The 21439-nt window shown below is 60.3% G+C and overlaps 2 protein-coding genes across 5 annotated transcripts; one reads left to right on the top strand and one right to left on the bottom strand.

Annotated features, from left to right (window-relative positions):
- Positions 1-1917: 1917 nt before the first annotated feature.
- Positions 1918-10276, top strand: CHPF2 (chondroitin polymerizing factor 2). 3 transcript variants are annotated; one of them, XM_039861325.1, is made up of 7 exons: positions 1918-2896; positions 4118-4618; positions 5075-5639; positions 6242-6424; positions 6980-8779; positions 9115-9264; positions 9490-10276. In XM_039861325.1, exons 2-5 carry the CDS (start codon positions 4356-4358, stop codon positions 8285-8287), a joined length of 2319 nt encoding a protein of 772 aa, XP_039717259.1. In that variant the 5' UTR covers positions 1918-2896; positions 4118-4355; the 3' UTR covers positions 8288-8779; positions 9115-9264; positions 9490-10276. The 3 variants fall into 3 exon arrangements, with proteins under 3 accessions (XP_039717259.1, XP_039717258.1, XP_039717257.1); XM_039861324.1 differs by having other exon boundaries at positions 3525-4618; XM_039861323.1 differs by having other exon boundaries at positions 1918-4618.
- On the bottom strand, positions 8554-18063 carry SMARCD3 (SWI/SNF related BAF chromatin remodeling complex subunit D3). 2 transcript variants are annotated; one of them, XM_039861330.1, is made up of 13 exons: positions 17590-18063; positions 14586-14797; positions 12853-12895; positions 12008-12130; positions 11767-11889; positions 11422-11517; positions 11143-11244; positions 10753-10914; positions 9799-9896; positions 9509-9644; positions 9136-9258; positions 8917-9018; positions 8554-8738 (listed from the first exon to the last, which is right to left on the bottom strand). In XM_039861330.1, exons 1-13 carry the CDS (start codon positions 17665-17667, stop codon positions 8685-8687), a joined length of 1452 nt encoding a protein of 483 aa, XP_039717264.1. In that variant the 5' UTR covers positions 17668-18063; the 3' UTR covers positions 8554-8684. The 2 variants fall into 2 exon arrangements, with proteins under 2 accessions (XP_039717264.1, XP_039717263.1); XM_039861329.1 differs by having other exon boundaries at positions 11731-11889; positions 17590-17906.
- Between the last annotated feature and the right edge of the window lie 3376 nt (positions 18064-21439).

The following is a 21439-nucleotide window of genomic DNA, read 5'->3' as shown; positions in this document are numbered from 1 at the left end:
TTGGACAAAACACACACTTCTGTAAAATGGGAATGATGATAGTACTAACCTCATATGATTGTTAAAGACTAGAATTTAATTCTTGTTAATTGGCTAGTTATTGCTTTCTCTGCCACTAGTAGAATCCTTACCTAAGTACATACTAGATTTTTTTTTTTTACTACACTTAGCAAGTATTAAGCACCTGCTCTGGGCAAAAGCATTGTTTTAGGTAAAGACTATAGGCAATGGTTGACTGCATAGCTTTTCCTTATGAAGCAAAGGAGTTATATATGGTATGGATCACGAAAAACCACACTTCCAAGCACCTAGCCTCCTGGGAGACCTGTCTACAATATGCCTCCCTCTCCCAACCTTATTAAAGTGTGTGGTTACAGGTAGGTTGCAGGTTACAGAGAACTAACATTATGCTCTTTCATTTATGCAATCCCATCTCATCTCTCCAACAATCCCTGAGGTGGGTATTATTCCTATCTTACAGTTGGAAACAAAGGTACAGAGTAGTTAATACACTAACACTGCTGGTAGGAGACAGTGCCACGATTTGAGGCCAGAACTTTCTGGTTCCAGAACTCCACCTTTGTAAAATGGCTTGGGATGGCAAGAGAAACTATAACCAGTTACTTCTCTGAAGCCACCTGCATAGCAACCAATCACATCCAGGATTTCTCATGAATCATCAGTTGTTGAGCAGTCTGACCTCAGCACAGCAAGAGTGGCTTAGAAAACTTGTTGGCCACTTAAGAAGTCCTGCCTTTCCCACCCAGGGTTTAGATGTCTTGCAAGAAACAGACCTGGGGATGAGGGGAGAAGAGACGGGGGACATGGGAGGGAGAGAGAGATGTGGGCAGAGAGGAAGACAAAAGGACTGGCTAAACATGAAAAATAACAGAAGGTCAATGCTAGAACCAAGAACATTTGCTCTAGACTCTTCATTTAAATATGAAGAAACAGACCCAAGGAAGACAATGTCTGATCAGAATTACCTAGAAACTTATTCACTGAGAAAGGTGTGGAACTGTGCTATTCAATGTGGTAGCCTCTGGCCCCATATGACGATAGAGCACTTGAAACGTGGCCAGTCCAGTCCCAATGGAGATGTGCTGTGAGTGTAAAATACGCATCAGATTACAAAGATGTGGGGGTGGGAGGAAGAAACGTAAAAAAATCTAAATGTTTTATATTGATTACAATTGAAATATTTTGGATATATTTACTAATAACATAAAATATATTATTAAAATTAATTTCATGTTTTTTTTTTAACTTGGCTACCAGTAAATTTTAAATTACATGTATGGCTCACATTTGTGGCTTGCATTATATATTTCTATCGGACAATGTAGGTCTGGAACCTATACCTTCCAACCTCCGAGTGAGTGTCCCAACTCTTCTTCCCAGAGTCTTCTAACAAGTCATTCATTCATCACCTTTTATATGTCCGGGGCTGAGGAGGGATCAAATTGTAGTCTAAACGATACGACCAAAACACAGTAATGGATAGCAGTGCTGGTGAGTTCTTATAACTTACTACAATGGTAGTTTTTAACTCTACCAGCCCGGCGCTCCCTTTTAATAGCAAACATTTTTTATGATACCCCCTTTACCGTTTTGAGATAAAGTTCATAGATGATATAACCTAACTATACACATTGATTTCAAGAAAGGAAAGGCGATCCCTTCTAATAAAATGTTATTTCAATGTGCTAGAAAACATAATTAGATGCTTATACCTATATGTAGGATCACCTTGAATGTGACAGTGCAAATGCAGACAGAACAGCGTGAGTGACATTGCTACCCATGCTACAGTTTTCCAAAATGGTAACTCTTAGTAAATTCCTAAACACGTTCCTTGAAAACTCGACACATATTATTACCACCTGCAAAATTACATCATTTATGTATATAAAACACAGGCTCAAGGACTAATGACTACAACCGTTTTTCTCACTTACATGAATGTTCAGTAGGACATTTGAAAGCCCAGTGGGACAATTCTTTCCTGTGTGATACTCTTACAGTGTGCAAGACATCTAGCATCCTTGGCTCCTCCCCTCAACCATGTGACAACGAAATCGCCCCTATACGCTCCCAAGTTGCCCCCTAGGGATGTGCCGTCCTGGCTGGGAACCCAGCGTGGTTCCGCCAGGCGGCTCCCTCAGCAGGATGTAGCCGCCTGGAGGTACCAGTTCTCCTCCTTCCTCGTCCAGGGCCTTCTGCGCTCTGCTGTTACCTGGAGCTCTCAACTTTTGGGCGAACTTACTGAACCTTTGGGTCTCAGCAGTCCCAATTTCTCGGTCTGATTCTTCCCGTCGTGTTTTTCCACTGGACTCTTCTCTGCAATAGCGTTTATGACAGTTTGGGATTTCTGTGAGTTTAATGCCTGTAGCTGTCAATTCTCAGCTTCCTGAGGGCAAGGACTATGCCCACCTCGACTACCACCTGCTTACTATGTACTCATTACGGTGGCCTAGAACTTAGTAGGCAAACAACAACTAGTTCTGAAATAACTGGGTGGATGATGGGGTTCTGAAGCCCATCGGGAGAGCAGAAAAGCATGATCATTGAGGGGGAGAGCATTTTTTTCCAGTGCATGGGAGTTGAGGTCGAAGGTTTGGGGCACCATAGGGTCCACTCGGATTAGCGTCTGTGGAAGCACGCTTGTTCGTGGGGGTCGGGTGGCTGGCCGGGGGCAAACCACGTCACCCTCCGAAAGGCTGGCATTGCAGAGAAGGGGCGGGGAGACCATAGAGAGAGCGGTGGCAGAGCGAGCGGCCGGATGCGGTCACCATAGAGACGGAGACTGACAGCGAGCGGAAGAGGAAGAAGCGGGCCGGGCTGTGAGGTGGCAGCGGCTGCAGCGGCGGAGCCGGCGCCTCGCCGGAGCACTAGGGTCTGTTCCCCCTACCGCGCCTTCACCTCTGCAAGGGGCGATAGGGGCGCCGCTCCTGGCGACAGGAGCAGGTCCCACCCCCACGCCCTCGCCCCTACTCCCCGGGACCGCAGGGGTCGCATCGCTGGTCGTTTCGGTCCATCCTTTATCTGTCCGCCCCTGGCCCAGCTGCAGGGGCCTCTCCCCGCGGGCCTCGCGGTGCCCCTCGTTGTCCTTCGCCCGCTGGCGCAGGCAGGGCTGTCGCCCCACGGAAGAGCCTCAGCACGGGGTCTTTGCGCTCCTCCCCCGGCTGCGACCTCCACCCCCCCGCCCCTCCTCGACAGCTCCGTGACGCAGCCGGTTTTATTTCTGCTTTGAGGCTGACGGCTAAAAGTCGCTTTGAGCCTTCTTTGCAGGACTCGAATTGGTCTTCGGTCGCTGAGAGGTAGAGCAGGGGTGCCGGCCCTGGCGCATCCGCAGCCAGCCGCGCCTCCGTTTTTCTTCCCAGGACCCCCCCGCGTTCCTCTAGCTGCCTCTCGCCCTCTCGGTTCGGTTTGGTTTGGTTTGGGTACCTGGGGCCCTGGTAAACCCAGACACCGAATCGCTCTTACGTAGCCAGACTTACTGTCATTTGCCTCCTGTCTCTCAGAGGGAGGTGGCCAGCGCCAGCCTCTCGGCAGCTGGGATCAGGAGAAGAATGCGCGGGGAAGTGGTCCCATCAGCCATCGTGCTCCTCTGAGAGGCCCTGGGCGCCGAGTCGTCCTATCTGTCCACCTCATTTGGATGGGCAGAACTTCCGTGCAGCCATGCCGATGGCTCCCCACCACTCCTGACCGGCGGAGGGGTTACTCGACGCCTGTGTTTCCCTAACACTGAGAGTGGAGTGCAAAGAGGCCCTGATCCCTTCCCTTGTGCCTGCCTTGGGCAGCCAGTCAGCAGCCCCTTCAGTAAATCGAGTGAGAAAGGAGCCTGGAGCCGGGCGCTCCTGCGAAAGGCGTCTGAGGCCGGCTCCAGCTGGGGCCCCTGTTCTGATGGAGCGTGTGCTTTTCCCGTGACCACCTCTGTATCAGTTGCGGCTGGCTCTTGACTCGGAGCCAGTCTACAGAATTGCGTGGTCCTTGTGTTTGGATTAGGTTCGGCAGGATTGAGTTTCGTTTCCTTCCCTTTCGACTGGAAGACAGACCATAAGCCATTAGTGGGTGAAACTGGTTCTGATGTTTATTACCATTGGGACTGGGGTAGATCTGGCACCTTGACGACTGAAGACCCGGTGGCAGGCAGGATCGTGAAGACGGGACAGGCCAGTTTCCTGGGGATGCTGGGCCAGGGAGCAAACACGCCGTGCTCTGTTGCCGACCTCATTGACCCCAGGTTCCCCAGTTGAAACTGCAGGCCTCCTGCCGACCTGGTGCCCGTCGTCCCACTGGTCGGTCCTTGAGGCTGTGCCCCCTAGGGCACGTACACAGCAGGACCTGCCACCATGCGCCTGAGCTCCCTGTTGGCTGTGCTGCGACCCGCACTGCCCCTCATCCTAGGACTGTCTCTGGGATGCAGCCTGAGCCTCTTGCGCGTGTCCTGGATCCAGGGTGAGGGGGAGCATCCCTGTGTAGAGGCTGTGAGGGAACCGGGAGGGCTGCAGAATCCAGACTCAAGAACTCGGCTCGACCAAAGTGACGAGGACTTCAAACCCCGGATTGTTCCCTACTACAGGGATCCCAACAAGCCATACAAGAAGGTGCTCAGGTGAGAGCTGCATGTGTGCCTGGCCCCAGGCCCCAGGCCCCAGGCCCCAGGCCCCAGCTTAGGGCTGCTCTGAGCCCCTGCCTCTGCCTTCGCTGGTAATCCGTGTTAGGCTCCTCGGAGCAATTCTTTGCCTTCTTACCTGTCATGGTCCAGCCTGTTCCCCTCCTTCTCAGCCTAGGAAAGTCGCACCCACTGGTGTTCAGTTAGTGTCGGATGTTCTTGAACAGGGCGGGAATTGCATCTCACGCATCTAATCGGTCCTTAGACCCCACCCCGAATCAATGCCAGGGTCGGCTACTCTGGGCGCTCACCGTGGGAGCTAATTAGTAGTGGCGAGGGTCTTCCCCTTCTCTTTTCTCACCCCCGCCTCCCTCGTCCCTAGGGGGGTGTGTACACTGGACAGGCTGGGCTCCTCAACACGAGGGGTTGACCCCTGGCGTGCTGGTCTCTCCACAGGACTCGGTACATCCAGACAGAGCTGGGCTCTCGTGAGCGGCTGCTGGTGGCTGTCCTCACTTCCCGGGCCACGCTGTCCACGCTGGCCGTGGCTGTGAACCGCACGGTGGCCCACCACTTCCCTCGGTTACTCTACTTCACCGGGCAGCGAGGGGCCCGGACGCCGGCGGGGATGCAGGTGATATCTCACGGGGACGAGCGGCCGGCCTGGCTCATGTCGGAGACCCTGCGCCATCTTCACACACACTTCGGAGGCGACTACGACTGGTTCTTCGTCATGCAGGATGACACTTACGTGCAGGCCCCGCGCCTGGCAGCGCTCGCCGGCCACCTCAGCATCAACCAAGACCTGTACCTGGGCCGGGCCGAGGAGTTCATCGGCGCCGGCGAGCAGGCCCGGTACTGCCATGGGGGCTTTGGCTACCTGCTGTCGCGGAGTCTCCTGCTTCGGCTGCGGCCACATCTGGATGGCTGCCGAGGAGACATTCTCAGTGCCCGTCCTGACGAGTGGCTTGGCCGCTGCCTCATCGACTCTCTGGGTATCGGCTGTGTCTCGCAGCACCAGGTGACAGCCCTCTCAAGTCAGCCCCGGCCCCTGACACGTTAGTGTGGCTGAGGGTTTGGCCTCCAGGCTGAGTGCTGCCGGCTCATTCCCAGCCGCTCCTCGGGGCCTGTTTTACCCTCGCCAGCCACTGAGCACCCCTCTGCTCACCTCAGGCGGTCTCAGACCCCGGGAGACTGTCAAAGTGGCATCTTGTCAGGAACCCTGCGAGCAAGACAGAAAGGCACCCCTATTCACCAGTCCTCCCCCTCCCCCCACCTGCTCCTACCCGCCGCCCATCCCCCCCACGCATGGCTGTGGACTCTGGGAAGGTCGTAGAGATGGCCTCTCCAGGAGGAGTGAGGTGCTGCCTCGGAAAGCTGCCCTGTCTTTGGGCCTGGAGAAGAGGGAACTATTTGCTGGCCCATGGCTTTCATTCCCTTGAGAAGCAGTGGGGTTCTAAGGGTAAGGCCAAGGTTAAGGGGACACTGGCACGAGTTCCTGCTCCCTCCCCCCTTTCTCGGCAGTGACAGGCAGGCAGTCAGGGGTGCATGTGGACTCTGGTCAGGGCTGGCTGGGGACAGCGGCCCCCACTGTGGTGTGATTGATCCGATCGGTCCCTCTAGGGGCAGCAGTATCGCTCATTTGAACTGGCCAAAAACAGAGACCCCGAGAAGGAGGGGAGCGCAGCTTTCCTGAGTGCCTTCGCCGTGCACCCCGTCTCCGAGGGGACCCTCATGTACCGGCTCCACAAGCGCTTCAGCGCCCTGGAGCTGGAGCAGGCATACAGCGAGATAGAGCAGCTGCAGGTGAGCCGGGGCCAGGCCGTGGGCGGGGTGGGGGGGCTGGGCAGGGTAGAAAGAGGCCGACCCTACCTAAGTTTCAAAGTCCAGGGAGAAGGGGCCCTTGGGGGTGCAGGTCGATCGTAAGATAAGCTCCCGGCTTGACTTGGATGCAGTTAAAAGGTTTGCAGGGGAACTGAGGGTCAGCCTCACAGCGCTTAGAATGCTTCTAGCTCCTCCCACCCAGAAGTCCCTGAACTTCTAGTACTGTCCTTAAAAACCCAGGGGTGGGACGTAGAGGCCTCGGTGATTGTGGGCTTGTCGGAGATGGAATAGAGTGAGAACAAAGGCCCCGTTTTGGGGAAGCTATAACCTCGGCCGAGGCATTTCCCGCACTTGAGTAAGGTAGGTGGGATTCGCGTGCCTACCGCCTTTCGCAAAGAGCATGGCGGACAGGGGTTATCGGATTGGCCAGGGGGCACCCCACTAAGTGTTTGCAGAGGCAGGACAGGGCCCAGAGCCCAGGACGGTTGGGTCCTGACCTCCTAGACGGGTGCTAACTGTGTGTCCCTCCCACCCTAGGCTCAGATCCGGAACCTGACGGAGCTGACCCCCGAGGGGGCGGCAGGGCTGAGCTGGCCCGTGGGGCTCCCGGCCCCGTTCACTCCACACTCTCGTTTCGAGGTCCTGGGCTGGGACTACTTCACAGAGCAGCACATCTTCTCCTGTGCAGATGGGGCCCCCAAGTGCCCGCTGCAAGGGGCGAGCCGGGCGGATGTGGGCGACGCCGTGGAGACGGCTCTGGAGCAGCTGAATCGGCGCTACCAGCCCCGCCTGCGCTTCCAGAAGCAGCGGCTCCTCAACGGCTACCGGCGCTTCGACCCCGCGCGGGGCATGGAGTACACCCTGGACCTGCTGCTGGAGGCCGTGACGCAGCGCGGGCACCGGCGGGCGCTGGCGCGCAGGGTCAGCCTGCTGCGGCCGCTCAGTCGGGTGGAGATCCTGCCTATGCCCTACGTCACCGAGGCCACCCGCGTGCAGCTGGTGCTGCCGCTCCTGGTGGCCGAAGCCGCTGCGGCCCCTGCTTTCCTCGAGGCCTTCGCCGCCGGCGTTCTGGAGCCACGAGAGCATGCGCTGCTCACCCTGTTGCTGGTCTACGGGCCACGGGAAGGTGGCCGAGGGGCCCTGGACCCGTTTCTCGGGGTGAAGGCTGCAGCGGCCGAGTTAGAACAACGGTACCCAGGGACGAGGCTGGCCTGGCTCGCCGTGCGCGCGGAGGCCCCCTCCCAGGTGCGGCTCATGGACGTGGTCTCAAAGAAGCACCCGGTGGACACGCTGTTCTTCCTGACCACCGTGTGGACCCGGCCCGGGCCCGAAGTCCTGAACCGCTGCCGCATGAACGCCATCTCCGGCTGGCAGGCCTTCTTCCCGGTCCACTTCCAGGAGTTCAACCCCACCCTGGCACCACAGAGGTCTCCCCCGGGGCCCCCGGGGGCCGGCCCCGACCCCCCGTCCCCTCCCGGTGCCGACCCTTCCCGGGGGACCCCCGTGGGGGGCAGGTTTGACCGCCACGCGTCCGCGGAGGGCTGCTTCTACAACGCCGACTACCTGGCGGCCCGCGCACGGCTGGCCGCGGAGCTGGCGGGCCAGGAAGAGGAGGAAGCCCTGGAGGGGCTGGAGGTGATGGATGTGTTCCTCCGGTTCTCAGGGCTCCATCTCTTCCGGGCCGTGGAGCCAGGGCTGGTGCAGAGGTTCTCCCTGCGGGACTGCAGCCCTCGGCTGAGCGAGGAGCTCTACCACCGCTGCCGCCTCAGCAACCTGGAGGGGCTGGCCGGCCGCGCCCAGCTGGCCATGGCGCTGTTCGAGCAGGAGCAGGCCAACAGCACCTAGCTCGCCGTGGCCCTGCCCCGCGCACATCCCTTTTCTGCCTCGGCCCCGGGAGGGCAGAGCGAGACGGACAGATGGAGAGCATGTCGCTGTATTTTTTTTTTTTAATAAGAAAACGTTATTAAAAATGTCTTCTGCCAAAGTGTTTTTTAGGTCTAGGGAAAACGAGCAAGAAGAACCTGAGGGAGGGGGCTGGGGAGTGTTCTCGGGGGGCCCACTGCCTTCCCCTTCCTCCTCCCTCCCGGTTGCCAATGACCACACGGCTGCCGTCAGATGAATGACCTTTAATCCAGTTCCCCGCCTCACCCCAAGGAAGGCAGGCAGGCGGCAGAGGAGTGATGGCGGAGCCCTGGGGGACAGGCGCGGCCCCGGGGGCCCCGCGTGCTCCCTCGCGGGGCTCCTAGGTATTGCGCACGACCAGTGACTGCTCCAGCTCCTGCCTGCGCTGCTGGATCTTTAAGAAATGAGAGCAGGACCAGGGTCACGGTGCTGCTGGTGAGTGACAGGACGCCCCCCCGCCAGCGCACCCGCCTCCTGTCTCGGAAGAGCATCTGGGAGCGGGGAGGGCTCCCACGAGGTGAGGGGTGGTTTCTCTTGGAGTGGGGGGGCTAAGGTGCACGGGCCCTCCCCACCTTGCAGTAGAAGTAGCGGCTGACGGCTTCCTGGGACCAGGGCTGGTGGTAGAACTCAGCCCGGCGCTCCTCCTCGGGGTTGCCCGCCACATCTGTCATCACCTGGGAGGCAGCAGCGGGTCAGCCCCGAGCCCAGACGCCCTCCAGCCCCCGCGTACAGCGCTCACTGTCTTCCCGATATGCTTGTCTCCCATCCAGCGCTCCCGGAGTCCCCTTCACCTTGAGGTCCCGGCTCTGGGAGCGGAGCAGGTCTTGGATGTAGCCTTTGGGGTCCCTGGAGAAGCTTAGCATGAAGTCCCTCTGGATCTTGAGCTGGTTTATGGACTCAATCGTCTCATGGATCTACAGGTAGAAAGAGATGCTTTCACCTGGCCGTGGGAGCAGTGGGGCTGGAGGAGCGGGGCGCGTGGGGGGAGGGCTGCTGCGGTCCTGTGGAGGGCCATCCCTCGCCCGCCTCCCACGCCTCTGCAGCAGGGCAGGGGGAAGGGCCACCTGTCCTTCCCTCTCCGTCGGCCCATGCTTGTGTCTGTCGTGTCTGTGCTCTGTCATTTCTGGGTTCATGTCCCACTCCAGTGCTGGGCTCTGGCCCCACCTTACTGTCCAGAGCGCTGATCTCCTGCTGGTTGGCTGTGGACAGGAGGAAGCTGCTCATCTGCCCCTTCAGCGGCTCCTCTACCTCCACGTCAATGTCATAGCACGCCGTCTTCTTCTGGTCCGACGGGTCCACACTGCCGGGAAGGCCAGGCCTTGGTGTTCACCTGCCCCGCGGAGGCCAAGGGCCTGGGGCAGATGCAGTGGCGGGGGAGGGCACTTGGAGAGGGGAGGGTCAGGGAGGACAGGACGCAATGACTCTCTGGTCTGGGGAGCAAGCTGGGGCCTCACCTGATGACGTGGTTGATGACAATTGGGTCAGGGGGCAACAGCAGAGCTGTGAGGCGCTGGGGAATCTCAGAAAACTTCAGCCGGGGACAATCAAAAATCTAGAGGAGAGAGAGGTCGCTCTTCTGTGCTTGAATAAGCATAACTACAGTTCCAGAGCCTTCCATTCTGGAAAGGCCGTGAGAAGCCAGGAGCAAGGCTAGTTCCCCAGTGCGTATGGGACAGGGACTAGGGTGGCTGCAGGTCTGTTGAGAACAGGGTCAGTCTGCCTGGGTGTAAGCCCGGCTTCCAGCACTTACTGTGCAGCCTGAGCAAGTCACTTAACCACTCAGACCTCAGTTTCTTCATCTCCAGAACGGGGATAACAGCACTATCCCTCTCCCAGGACCGTGAGAATCAGCGACTCAGCACGTGCGGAGCTTGAAACAGTGCCCGGCACGTGGCAAGAGCTCAATAAACATCACGTTCTCTTTCCTCCTCAGGTTTATCTGCTGTATTTATTTAAAATTTACTAATAATAATCCCTTTGTCCAATCCCTTTCACAGCAATTGGATTTTCCTAACTGCCCAGTGGGTTGGACGGGGGACGGGTGTTGTCGCCCCATTGCAAAGATAAGGCTCGAAATAGCTAAGTAACTAACTTACCCAGAGTCAGAACCCAGGACTAGAACCCAGGAATCCATCCAACTCCGAGGGCCAAGAATATCACATTCCCCAAAGCCGTTGGCCCAGTCAGACCTCCCTCACCCGGGGCGGCTCACGCAGCTCTGCCACGGTAGGGCCTGGCCCGGGGCCCCTGGTCCCTGGTGCCGAGACTGTGACCATGTATGGTTTCTGCTACCTGGGAATCCAGGTGGCTGGGTGGGGGTGGGGGGTGGGGGGGTTGGGGGGGTGCCTTAGTGGAGGCACTCCCCCTGCCGGCAACTGCCCACACCAGCGCCCCTGGGTTCAGGCTACCTGCTGGAAATATTTGTCCCCGTTGATGTATTCCTTGTCGTGTGAGTCCTGCAGCCTGTTCGTCTTCACATACTGCCACAGGGCCTGCACGATGGCCGAGCGGCTCTGTGTGTGCAGCCCCAGCAGGCGGGCCAGGCGGGGATCCAGTTTGAACTGGGGAGGCTGGGAAAAGGTGACCGTGAAAATGAGAGAGGGAATGGAAAGAGCTCGGGGCCAGGCGGCTCGGGACCGGGTGGGGTGGGGCGCAGGGTGATAGGGCTCCTTGGGAACGTGCTTCTGGAAAAAGAGGGCCAGGGAGGAGAATGGGGTCCCTTGTCCTTCCCTAAGAGAAAGGGCGCGGGGGGCCGAGGGCCTCGCGTGCCGTCCGGGGGGCGGGGGGCAGGCACGGACCTGGTAGTCCAGCATGAGGAGCAGCGTGCAGCGCACGCTCAGGTCCCCTGGCCTCTTCACCTGGAACCCGTCTGTCTCCTGGGTGGTGGGCGTTCGGTGCCACTGTATGGGGAGCAGAGCGGGGTCACCTCTCAGGCCCCTCTGGGCTGGGGGGACGTGGGGCTCTAGGGCTGTTCTGATCCAGATCTGTACAGCCGATGGGACTATGGTCTACGTTCTTCAGGGACTTGGGCCTGTGGAAGGGCAGCAATTCAAGGACAAGAGGGGCCTGAGTCTTACCTCGACTAGGTGGTTGTCAGGGCCATAAAGGTCTTTGTCCAGCTCAATGACCAAACTCTTGAAGAAGGAAGAGAACTTTCGCTTCTGCTTGCTGGGCTGTGGGAGAGGAACAGGGACCGTGGGGGCAGAACAGGGACCATGGGGGCAGAATGAGTTCGGGGTGGGTGGGGCTGGTCGGGTCAGGCAGCAGGTTAGAAGCAGGCCTCCGCACCCCAGATGTCTCTCTAGGCCACCCGCCCTGGCCAGGGCTGACTCCCTAACCCTTGCTGCAAACGTCTAGTTCCGTCCTCAGCCCAGCCCCATACCCACCCCAGGACACCTGGAGAGACCTGGGCCGGGACGTACGTCATCCAGGAGCTTCCCCTCCACCCGCAGCTCCCAGGAGGCGATGCTGCCATCAGAATCCTCGGCATCCGGCTTTGCAGGGTTAAAGGTATTGGAGATATAAAGACGCAGCTTCCGCTTTTGCTGTAGAGATAAAGAGTGTCCCACAGAGCAGACACCGTGCGCCCACCCCCCGGGGCAGCCCCATTTCTCCGTTCTGGGAACGGGACGTAGAGCCCTCTTCCTGCCCCCACCAAAGCACCTTCATTGGCCTCTTCAGAGCCTCCTGGATGTCCACTCGCTTCCGCATGATGGTTTGATCCAGTTTCCTCTCAAATGCCAGGAGGTCCATGTAAGCTTGGGACTCGGGGACCAGCTCCCGGATCTGGAAGAGGAGGACCAAGGCGGGGAACCAGGGGCTCAGCCAATGTGGCAGGTGGAAGGTGCGCGTGTCACGTGACTCCAGTGTGCACAGAGGTGGAGGGGAGCCGGCCAGCTTCTGGGACTTTGTGAGGAGGGGACCTGTCCCCAGGACTCCATATCCGGCAGTGGCCGCCCGGAGGTGTAGGGATAGAGACCGCTTCTCCCTCTAGGGAGACCCGCGCACTTCGTCACGAGGGGAGGCCGGAGCCTCCATGGAGCCCAGCAAACTTGAGGGCTTCACCTCCTCGTCTTGTCCTTTCCCTTGTCACACGGCCACTGGGCTTCCCTTGGGTGTCTGCCAAGCGGCTAGGACCTTGGGGTCCCTGAGGTAGTTAGGGGGTGTGGTCGCTTGCCTTCACTCTGGTACTTCACCCAGTCATTCCAACTGCTGTCTCAGCCGTGCTCGGCCACCCCCCACCCCAGCTCGGTGTGTCTTCCGATGGCTGAAATTCAGTCCCCTGCACCCCAAGCCAGTATGGCTAGGCTCCTTCCCTCCTCCCCACCCCCTCCTCTGGCCTGAGAAGCCTCACTTCTTAATTAGCTTTTTAAACGAAAAGTGAAAGTGACTGTGACGCTGAAGCTCTGCTCCTGAGGGGGGAGGGGAGGTGAACAGGGTAGGGAGAGAGGAGGGCGGAGCAGCGAGGGAGGGGGGGTGGGCAGGGGGCTGCTGTGAAAGGCACTCACCCTTTGAGGGAGGATTTTGTCAGCCATCTTCCTCCTCTTGGCACTGTACATTTTTTAAAGAAAAAACCAGGTTACCATGGCGACAGATCTGGGAGTAACGAGGCCACCTGCTAAATTATCCGACATCTCCGCCCGCCTGGCTGGGGTTCCCACAGCCCGCTAGTCTGCCTGCCTAAGGGGCTATGACAGTGGTGTATGGCATTGGCGCTGTCCTCTCACTGGGAGCAGGGGTGACCCCGTTCTTTTCTCTGGCCTGGGAGCCCCCTGCCACCCCATCACATCCTCGGGGCCAGAGAAATGCAGACGGAGGAGGGGCTGGGGGTGCGGGAGCTGCAGAAGTGTTTAGGAGAAGCTGGGGAGGAGGGAGGACAGAGAGGAAGGATGGCTTCCGAGGACTTCCCCCGTGCTGCTCAGCAGGGTTGCACCATCCAAGGTGGCCTGAGCTCAGAGGGTGGGGAGATGACCACCCTCCACTCTGGCTCCTGGAGCAGGAAGTGATGGCATGAAGCTGGTGAGGACGGCACCCCTGTCACCCTGGGCTTGGAAGGAGATGCTAACAGGCAGGGGGTGCTATATCTCGGACCATCTGCCAACAGGGCCAAAGGACACACCCAGAGGGATTCAGAGAGTGTGTGCGGATGTTCACCGGTGGGAAGTGACTGCAGGCTGGACTTTGCCTCTTCTTGACCTGCTGGCTGCTTCTGACTTCCAGAAGCACCCCAGAAAATCCTTGGCGAGTTGAGATCACAACCCAGCCTAGAGGATGGCTCTATGCTGCCCCCGTGTGGTGTTCTCAACCACTGCCCCTCCCTGTCCAAAAATCTAGTCTAAGGCTAGGCAAGCAGCTTTCATTAAAAGGTCTGATTTGTTTTGAACAAATTATCTATATGAAACTCTTGGTTTATACAACATAAAGCAGGGACTTGTTTACTGCATAACAAGATGATTCGCTTTGCAAAAGAATTCATTATAGTATTCCTATAAACAGGGAAATTTCCTTGATGTGTAAAAAATATTTAATAATGAGGTAAAATCCATATTACACATTTTATAGGATTCCATCTGGTGTGCAAAAGGAAGCATGTGTGTTTGGCTAAATAGTGAAACCCAAAGGGGCATCTCTCTTGCCAGGTACCAGCAGGCGCTTTGGGGGTGCCACCAGCTGGCTCTGACAAGGAAATGGGCCAGCCCCTGGTGGCTTTGGGGCAGACCTGGTCCAGGGTAGATTATGACAGCTCTTCAACCTTTGAGTGCCTAAGAATCACCTGAGAGCACGACTGGACAGAGACACCCCCGGACCAACACCCAGCACCCACAGGGAGAATTCCTAGCCCCACCCTCCCTGGAAGGTCTGGTGTGGGCTTTGGCTGTCGAGCCAGGGATCGGGGAAGGTGCACTGGACACCACACTTTGAGAAACACCGTCCCAAAGCTCTGCCCCTCAGTCCTTCTGCCAGCCCCCAAAGATCAGCATCACCCAGAAGCTGGGGACAAGGGGTGGAGAGAGGGACGAGCAGTGACCAGGAGAAGGACGCGACGGCCGCAGCCTGTCTACGGTGGGCACACAAAGGAACCAGAGCAGTGCCCCCTCGGCCCTCCTCCCAAGAGGGCACCCCACCCAGGACGACTCGTTCCCTGCTGATCATTCCTCCTCGCCCCTGCCAATCCCGCTCCTCGCCCGCCCCGTCCCTGCGGGTCCTGCGGTCCGCCCCCTCCGCGCTGGGCCCCACTCACCTGCGGCTCCGCGCGGGGGCGGTGGGCACCGGCTGGCCCTGGCTCTGGGCCTGGCTCTGGCCGGGCGGGGGCGCTGCTCGCTTGCGGGCGGGCTCCATGCCCGCGGGGGCCAGGCCGGGTCGCACGGCGGGGCTGCCCATGTACGGGGAGCCCGGGGGGCCCATGGGCGCCCCCTGGTGGGGCATCCGGGCTCCAGACGGCATCCCGGGGCGCTGGGTTGGGGGGCGGGGGTGAAGCAGAAACAGGAGCCCGCGGGTCAGACCAGGGCCCCGGCTCCCGGCGTGGTGAGCCGCGTCTCCCCCACTTCAAATCCCCGGCCGGTGACCCTGATGCCGCCGGCGTGAGCGAGGGGTGGGAGGGGTGGGAGGGGCGGGGGCGCCGGAACCGCGCGGCTTTGGCGGAGGGGCTTTGCGTCTCGCTGCAGGAAGCTAACTGAAGCCAGGCAACTGCACAGGGCATTGCCAGCCTCGCATCTGCGGAAGGTACCGCGAAAATGAATATTAATGGCGCCTTTCAACCTTTTCAAAGGATGTGCACATCCACACGCTCCTCTGCAAGACAGACTGAGCGGGTCCTTCCGACCCCACTTGACAGATGAGGCAACCGCGGCTCAAGGAGAAGAGCGACCTAGCCAAGGTCACGCAGCTCCTCCTGGCACCGAGCGGCTGGCCCCTGAGGAGCCAGGGCTTCCTGCTCTCTGCGGCTTCACCTAAGTTAGGGGCTGAGCTCCCCGCGGGTACTCCTGCGGCCCCGCGTCCTATCGCCTGCTTCCCAGTCCACTTCCTGGGCCGTCATGCCTCGCACTGGCCCTCCTCATCCCAACCCACTCTTCTCTCTGGGCCCCTGCTTTTGACCTCTGTCCCCTTCTGCCGATTCCAAGCCTCCACCCCCAGGGGGCTTCACCGACTCAGCCCACCCCTATACTCTGCTCCCAAGGTGAAGGCTGGAGGTGGGGCTGGAGGCAACCAGAGGGGCTGAGGTCAAACGCCACCAGGATTCTCTGACTGGAGGCCCTGCGTAGGTCAAAAGCAGTGGCCCTTCCTCTTACATCCAGCTCTCTCTTCCTGTCCACCTGGATCACCAGAGGTGGTCCCATCCTACAGACCTCCTCTCCTTCCCACCCCACCCCAGTGAGGTCACAAGTCAGGAGTCAAAGGGAGCCATGGAGAGGAGAGAGGCAGGTGTATGCCCTTGACACTACCCAGGTGCTCAGACGGGATGCAGATGAGATGCATATTCATGGCGTGAACTGTTCCAGAGACTTTTTAAACCCTGCTTGTCCAGGTTCCGGAAGAGGGATTGGGGAGGGCCCAGGAGCGTGGGTGGGATGCCGACTGGGACAAGGAGAGCAGGAAGGAGATTAGGGAGCCATGGATGCGGACCCTGTGCCCATCATCGTTAAACGCTACCACTGTACCCCGAGGAGAGCAGCTGCCCCCAGGCATAGGGAGGAACCCTGCGCCCTGAGCTTGCTGAATCCCTTCCAACTGCCAACTCTCCCTCCTGCGGGGCACTGTGCCTAACCCTAACCCCCAGCCAGCCAGCTGTCTCTGTCCATCTCTCCCACAGCGAAACGTGCCTGTCCATGTGTCTGCCTCCCCTGCCCACCTGACCCTGTCACTCACACCTTCAGGTTGGTGGCCCAGAATGGAGCCCAAGCCCGGCCATTCCCCGCCAGGACAGACGATGCCCCGGGAGTGGTGCAGTGGGGTTCACGGCTACCCAAGAACTGAAGCTCTAAGTTGGCCAAATGAAAAATCCATGTGTGTAGCCTCTCTCCCTCCTAGGTGGGCCTTTTTAAAAGGATCCCCCAAGCAGCAAGCTTAGGACTGGTAATTCAGCTGACTAACATGGGAACCCCTGGGAAGTTACCCAGAGATCCCCAGGGCTGGGGGACAGGTTACCTATCCCGAGGAAGCCCATTTTCCCTATCGGCTGCTCTCATTTATCAAGGCCGGTGATACTCACCGATCCACTGAACAGGCCCCAGAGAGCTGTGGCAGCCACCAGGGCCACCCCCGTGAAGGGCCAAGATTCTAGGGACTCTGGCCTCCCTGAGGACGGGCCTTCTTTGGGGTCACAACCAAATTTGGCCATAGTAAACCCGACTGCGTCCTCTCTACCCGGCTCCAACCCCGGCACCCATCCCAAGTCCCGGAACCCCTGCATCTCCCATTCCACCGCCCTCTACGCCCTTCGGAACCTGGCCCCTGCTGTCCCAGCTTCATGCTCCCGTGCCCTCAAGTGGCCCTGGGTTCCCTCGGGCTCCCTGTGCGCCTCCCTGGCCTGTGACGGCGCCGCCCAGCCCCTTCCATCTCTAGGCCTCACGTCCCAGAGTCCAGCCCTTCCTTCACACCTTTGAGGCATTAAGGACATCAGTTTCTGGTGGCTAAGTCTGCCAGGGGGATCCTCAGACCCCTTAATCTGGAGTCTGTCCCTGGAGAGGGCCTGCCTCTGACCCTGATGGCAGAGGCCATCAGCAAAACCCCAGAGCCCTCCGGAATGACTGACGGAATGCAGAGGTTGTTCAGCCAGAGAGCTTCCTGCTCGTGGTGCCTCCAGGGTCACCTGCTCCTTGTTCCCCAGCCACAATCAGAGAGACACTCTCCATGAAGGGACAGCCCAGCCCATGCCTGTCCCCCACCCCCACCCCCAGGGCAGGGGTTAACACCTGGGCCCACAAGGGAAAGAACAGAAGAAAACACGACTGGTCCAGACGGGACCCCCCGCTTGGGGGGGACAGCCCCCAAGTCCCACCCACAGCCCCTGACAAGAATCCACGCGAACGCCTCCCTTCCCCGCCCGGGCACCCATCCCCGGCCGGCCGCCTGACGACGTGTTCGGGTGCCAGGGCGCCGGCCACAGTCCCGGGGCTGGGCCGAGGGCCGCGGTGGCCCCGCTGGCGGGTGGAGAGCGGGAGCCCCCTCCCGGCCCCTCCCGATCATCCCTCCATTCAGCCCGAGCCAGCTCGCTCACCCTCCCCCGCTAACTTTCCCCCACTCACCACCCCATGGACCAGAAACTCAAAAAGTTTGCTTTTCGTGGCTTTGCGCGCCCCTCCGGCAACTTCGTCCGCGGCCATCGGGGTGGGCTCAGCGGCTCCTCTCACTCTCTCTCTCTTCCTCTTTCTTTCCCTTTTCTGCCTTTTTTTTTTTCCTCCAACTCTCCCCTCTGAGTCCTGCTGGGCTCTCTCACACTTCTACTCGTGCGGAGTGGGGAGGGGGCCCCTTCAGGGCTGCCCTGACGGCCCACGGCCCACGCCGCCGCCGCCGCCCGCCCGCTCGCCGCCGCGGCTGCCGCATTCCTGCACTGATAAGACAGAAATAGTCCGGCGGCCCGGGGTCTGCCTGTTGACTCGGCGGGGACAGAAAAGCCTGCCTTTCCAAGCCTCGCTGGCCAAACAGCGCAGATAAGCGGCGAGGCACGCTGGCCAGCCCGGCTCCTGCGCGCTGGGCAGCGGCACTGCAGCCGAGGCCGCCCGAGGGCCGCGGGGAGGCGGCGCGGGGAGGGGACGCGAGGGGCGGTGGCGGGGGGCTCGCCGGCCACCCGGCTCTCGCCACAAATAGTTTCTCGGTTAGGGAATCTGCCGGCAGGGCCAGGCAGGGAACAGTCAGTTCCAACTTTCCCCCGAGTGGCTCCCGCTGCATTTCTAAGGCCCTTTCCCTAGAGACCTGGCAGGCCAAGTAGGGAAACATTCACTGCAAGGCAAGGGGGGAGCCCCGGCGGGGACGAGGCCTCCCTCGCGCGGGCGGCAGTGGTGGGTGTGCCGGGGAGGCGGTGTCCCCCTGCGTCCACAGATGTGTGCGCCCTTGTCTCGCCCGCCGAGTGTGTCTGCGCCCTTGTGTGGGCACGGCGGTGGCCGGGGGTGTGGATGTTTATGTGCGTGCACAGACAAATGCCTTCTCTGTGTGCCTCTCTCGGCCGGAGCCGCGGGTGCGAGGGCGCGCGTGCGGGTGCCTGTGTGGCAAGACAGGGTCCGGTGTCTCCCTGCGAGTCTATTTCTGGGTCTGTGAGTCTTTGTCTCTATGTGAGAAAGTGAGGGCATTAGGGGATGTATTTTGGAAAGAGGGAGGTGGATCGGGCTCATGAGAACAGGAAGAGAAAAACGTGGGGGAAGGCGAGGAGCTGGGGTGGGTGCTTGCGTGGATGGGTGGAGAGAATGAATCAAGCAGGGCCTGCTGGCTTTGGGCTGGGGTGTGGAGTGGGTGCCCAGAGGAGCTGGGGCTGCTGGGTATGGTAGACCCCGAAGAGAATGGGGTGGGGAGGGGTCGTGAGGGAGCCCCAGAAGGGCAGCATAGCATGGAGGGAGTTGGCAGTCCCAGATGAAGGAGGGACAGGAAACAGGAGGGGCAGGTCCTGAGATCCCAGGCAGGAGTCTTGGCCCCGCCCCTGCCCCCAAAGGCCACACCCCTCTCTCCTTCTGGGACGACAGTGGGTCAAGTTTATAGGCCTCCTGGGGCTACGCTGTCAGTCAGAATCCAGGTGAGAGGGTACAGTGCCTGGAGGAATCTGTTGGAAAACTTATTTGAAGTTAGGCCCTGAAGGCCCAGCATTGCACTGAGGGGGGGTCCTGGCCCCCAACCCTTCAGGATGCCTTCAGAGGTCAGGACAAAGAACCGAGGCAGTGCTCTGCCTGGGGAGGCATCTCTGCCTGCACCCTGGCTTGCCCTGGGCCCTGGGGTGCTCCCTGGCCACTCACGGGGCCCACTGGCAAGGCCCTGGAAGGCCAGAGAGGACATGTGGTCCAGGATGCCCTTCCTCTACCTCACCTTAGCAGGAGACCTAGAGATCCCCTTCCTACTACATCTCTACCTGGGCTTCCCCCCGCTCCCCGAACCCACAGGCATAGAGACTGGGCCCTGAGGTGGTCGTAAGGATGGGTGGGTGGTTGGCATAGGCCGCGGAGGTGGCCGTGGCTGCTGGCCACCTGGGGAAGACATCGCTGCAGTCTGTCCACTAATCTCCAAGACCCCTCCCGCATTCCCATTGCCAAGCCTCTGCTCTGATATACTTTTGCCTGGAATGCCCTCTACTGTCTGTCTGCCTATCCAGATCATATTCGTCCTTAAAGCCTAGCTTAGGCCTCACCTCCTCCAGGAAGTCTTCCCTGGTCCCACTTGTGTGCATGGATATTTCTCTTTTGGGTAAGCCCATCGCCATCTACCCAGCGCCATGAATTGGCACTGGGCTGACTAATGCCTGATGTGCCCTGTGCTTCACGTGCGTTAGGTTTGGTTTCCCAAACAGGCTGTGGCCCCCTGAAGTCAGGGACTGGCCTTTAAGGCCCTCTCCCACTGTGCCCGGGCACAGGGGCTCATGTGACACATGACTAAAATGCCTGCTAACACTTGCAACCACCCACAGCTCAGTGGGCCAGCGGATGGAGCTCATGCTTTGCCACTCACCTGGAGGTGTGAGTCACCATGGGCACCCCCACCCCCTGTGGGCACTTCTAGCATGGGCGTGTGAAACTACGGGCCTTGGAGAGTCTGCAGGACTGGGACTGGGGTGGGGGCAGGCCCCTCTAGACTTCGGGTAAAGTACAGAGCTCTCAACTCTTGAAGAGGCCTTTTGGGAAAAGAAGATGGCAGAGGAGGTGGATGGGCACCCCAGCCCGGGCGACTGGGAAGTTTGAGGGTGGGACCACCCAGCATTTGTGAGGGGGCTTGTCTTGGCAGTAGAGGTCGCACGAAGGGGTTAGACCAAGGGCTGTGGAGGAACGAGGAACTGGTGAATATCACTCAGCCTGCAGATAAGCCCCTCCTGGGCCACCCCCAGGGACCAGGGCCTCCGCCTGCAGCCACCCTCTGGGAGACACCCTTATGCTGCATATGATGCAGACGCGCCCCGCCTCCCTGCCCCCACGCTAATGCGAACAGCAGAGGGACAGGAGCCACATGGGTCTGCACTCGCCGCGCACCTTAACCAACTCCATCGCCCACCCTCAAGGGCAGATTCACAAGGCGCCCGCCCGCAGACACGTTTGCAAGCCCACCTTCCAGGGGCGACCTTAGGGGTGCGGACACGGGGGGAGCCTTCGGGCCAGAAAACAGAGGCACCAGGGCGGGAGCGCGGCTGGGACTCCCACCTCACAAAGGCCGGGATCGCCAGCGGCTCGGCCCCCAAAGGGCGCTCAGCGGTGCCCGCCGCCGGTTCCTGCCAGGTAGGAAGGAGGCCCAGAGAAAGCCCCGATCGCAGCGGGCAGGGGGCCTCCCTCCCAGCCCCCTCGGCCCCGGCCGACCGGCCCAGGCCGCGCTCGGGGCAGGCCGTGCGCGTGTCCGGGTGGCGGGCGGCCGCCCGGCAGCCCGGAGCCGGAGTCCCCCCTGCCGTCCCCCCATCTCTCCTTCCCTCGCCGAAGCACCACCGGCACCAAATGGCAAAGCGCCGCTCCCCGCGCAGGGAGAGATGCGCCGCGGCCGGCGGGACGGGCTCGGCGCCCCCCCAACCGCGCCGAGCGCCGGGGGCACGTCCCGGCCCGCGCCGCCCTCCCCGGCCCTCGCCCGCCCGGGCCCGGGCAGCGGTGGGAGCCGGGCCGGAGCCGGGCCGGGCATGCGCACTGAGGCCTCCCTCCCGGTGAAGGTCAGCCCAGGGCCTAGCTGCAGGACTCGGAGCGGCGGGGGGAGGCAGAGGAGGGAGGAGGGATGCGGCGAGGAGACTTAACTCCTTCCCTGCGGGAAGATGGTCGCCGGGGCCGGGGCCCCGAGCCCCGAGTCCCACCCTCCCCGCCTTCTGCGGACGTCCCAGTACGGGGACCCTGCTCAGGGGGCGGGGGCGGAGGGAGGGGGGCCGGGGGAGAGAATGGAAGAAGGGAGCAAGCCCGAGAGGAGGGAAGCTGGGAAGGGGAGCGGGAGGAA

This window comes from Pteropus medius, unplaced genomic scaffold, assembly GCF_902729225.1.
Source record: "Pteropus medius unplaced genomic scaffold, Ma_sr-lr_union100, whole genome shotgun sequence".
Taxonomy (NCBI): Eukaryota; Metazoa; Chordata; class Mammalia; order Chiroptera; family Pteropodidae; genus Pteropus; species Pteropus medius.
The sequence above is the reverse complement of the archived record's forward strand: the minus strand, read 5'-3'. Positions and strand labels throughout refer to the sequence as shown.

Excerpts from the sequence above, each read along its gene's own strand:
- CHPF2 (XM_039861325.1), top strand. The coding sequence starts at position 4,356 with ATGCGCCTGAGCTCCCTGTTGGCTGTGCTGCGACCCGCACTGCCCCTC. Across the intron at positions 5,640-6,241 it reads GCTGTGTCTCGCAGCACCAG|GGGCAGCAGTATCGCTCATT; the intron begins GTGACAGCCCTC and ends CGGTCCCTCTAG. Across the intron at positions 6,425-6,979 it reads GCGAGATAGAGCAGCTGCAG|GCTCAGATCCGGAACCTGAC; the intron begins GTGAGCCGGGGC and ends CTCCCACCCTAG.
- SMARCD3 (XM_039861329.1), bottom strand. The coding sequence starts at position 17,667 with ATGGCCGCGGACGAAGTTGCCGGAGGGGCGCGCAAAGCCACGAAAAGC. Across the intron at positions 14,798-17,589 it reads AGTTTCTGGTCCATGGGGTG|CGCCCCGGGATGCCGTCTGG; the intron begins GTGAGTGGGGGA and ends CCCCCAACCCAG. Across the intron at positions 10,915-11,142 it reads TCCTCATGCTGGACTACCAG|CCTCCCCAGTTCAAACTGGA; the intron begins GTCCGTGCCTGC and ends ACCTTTTCCCAG.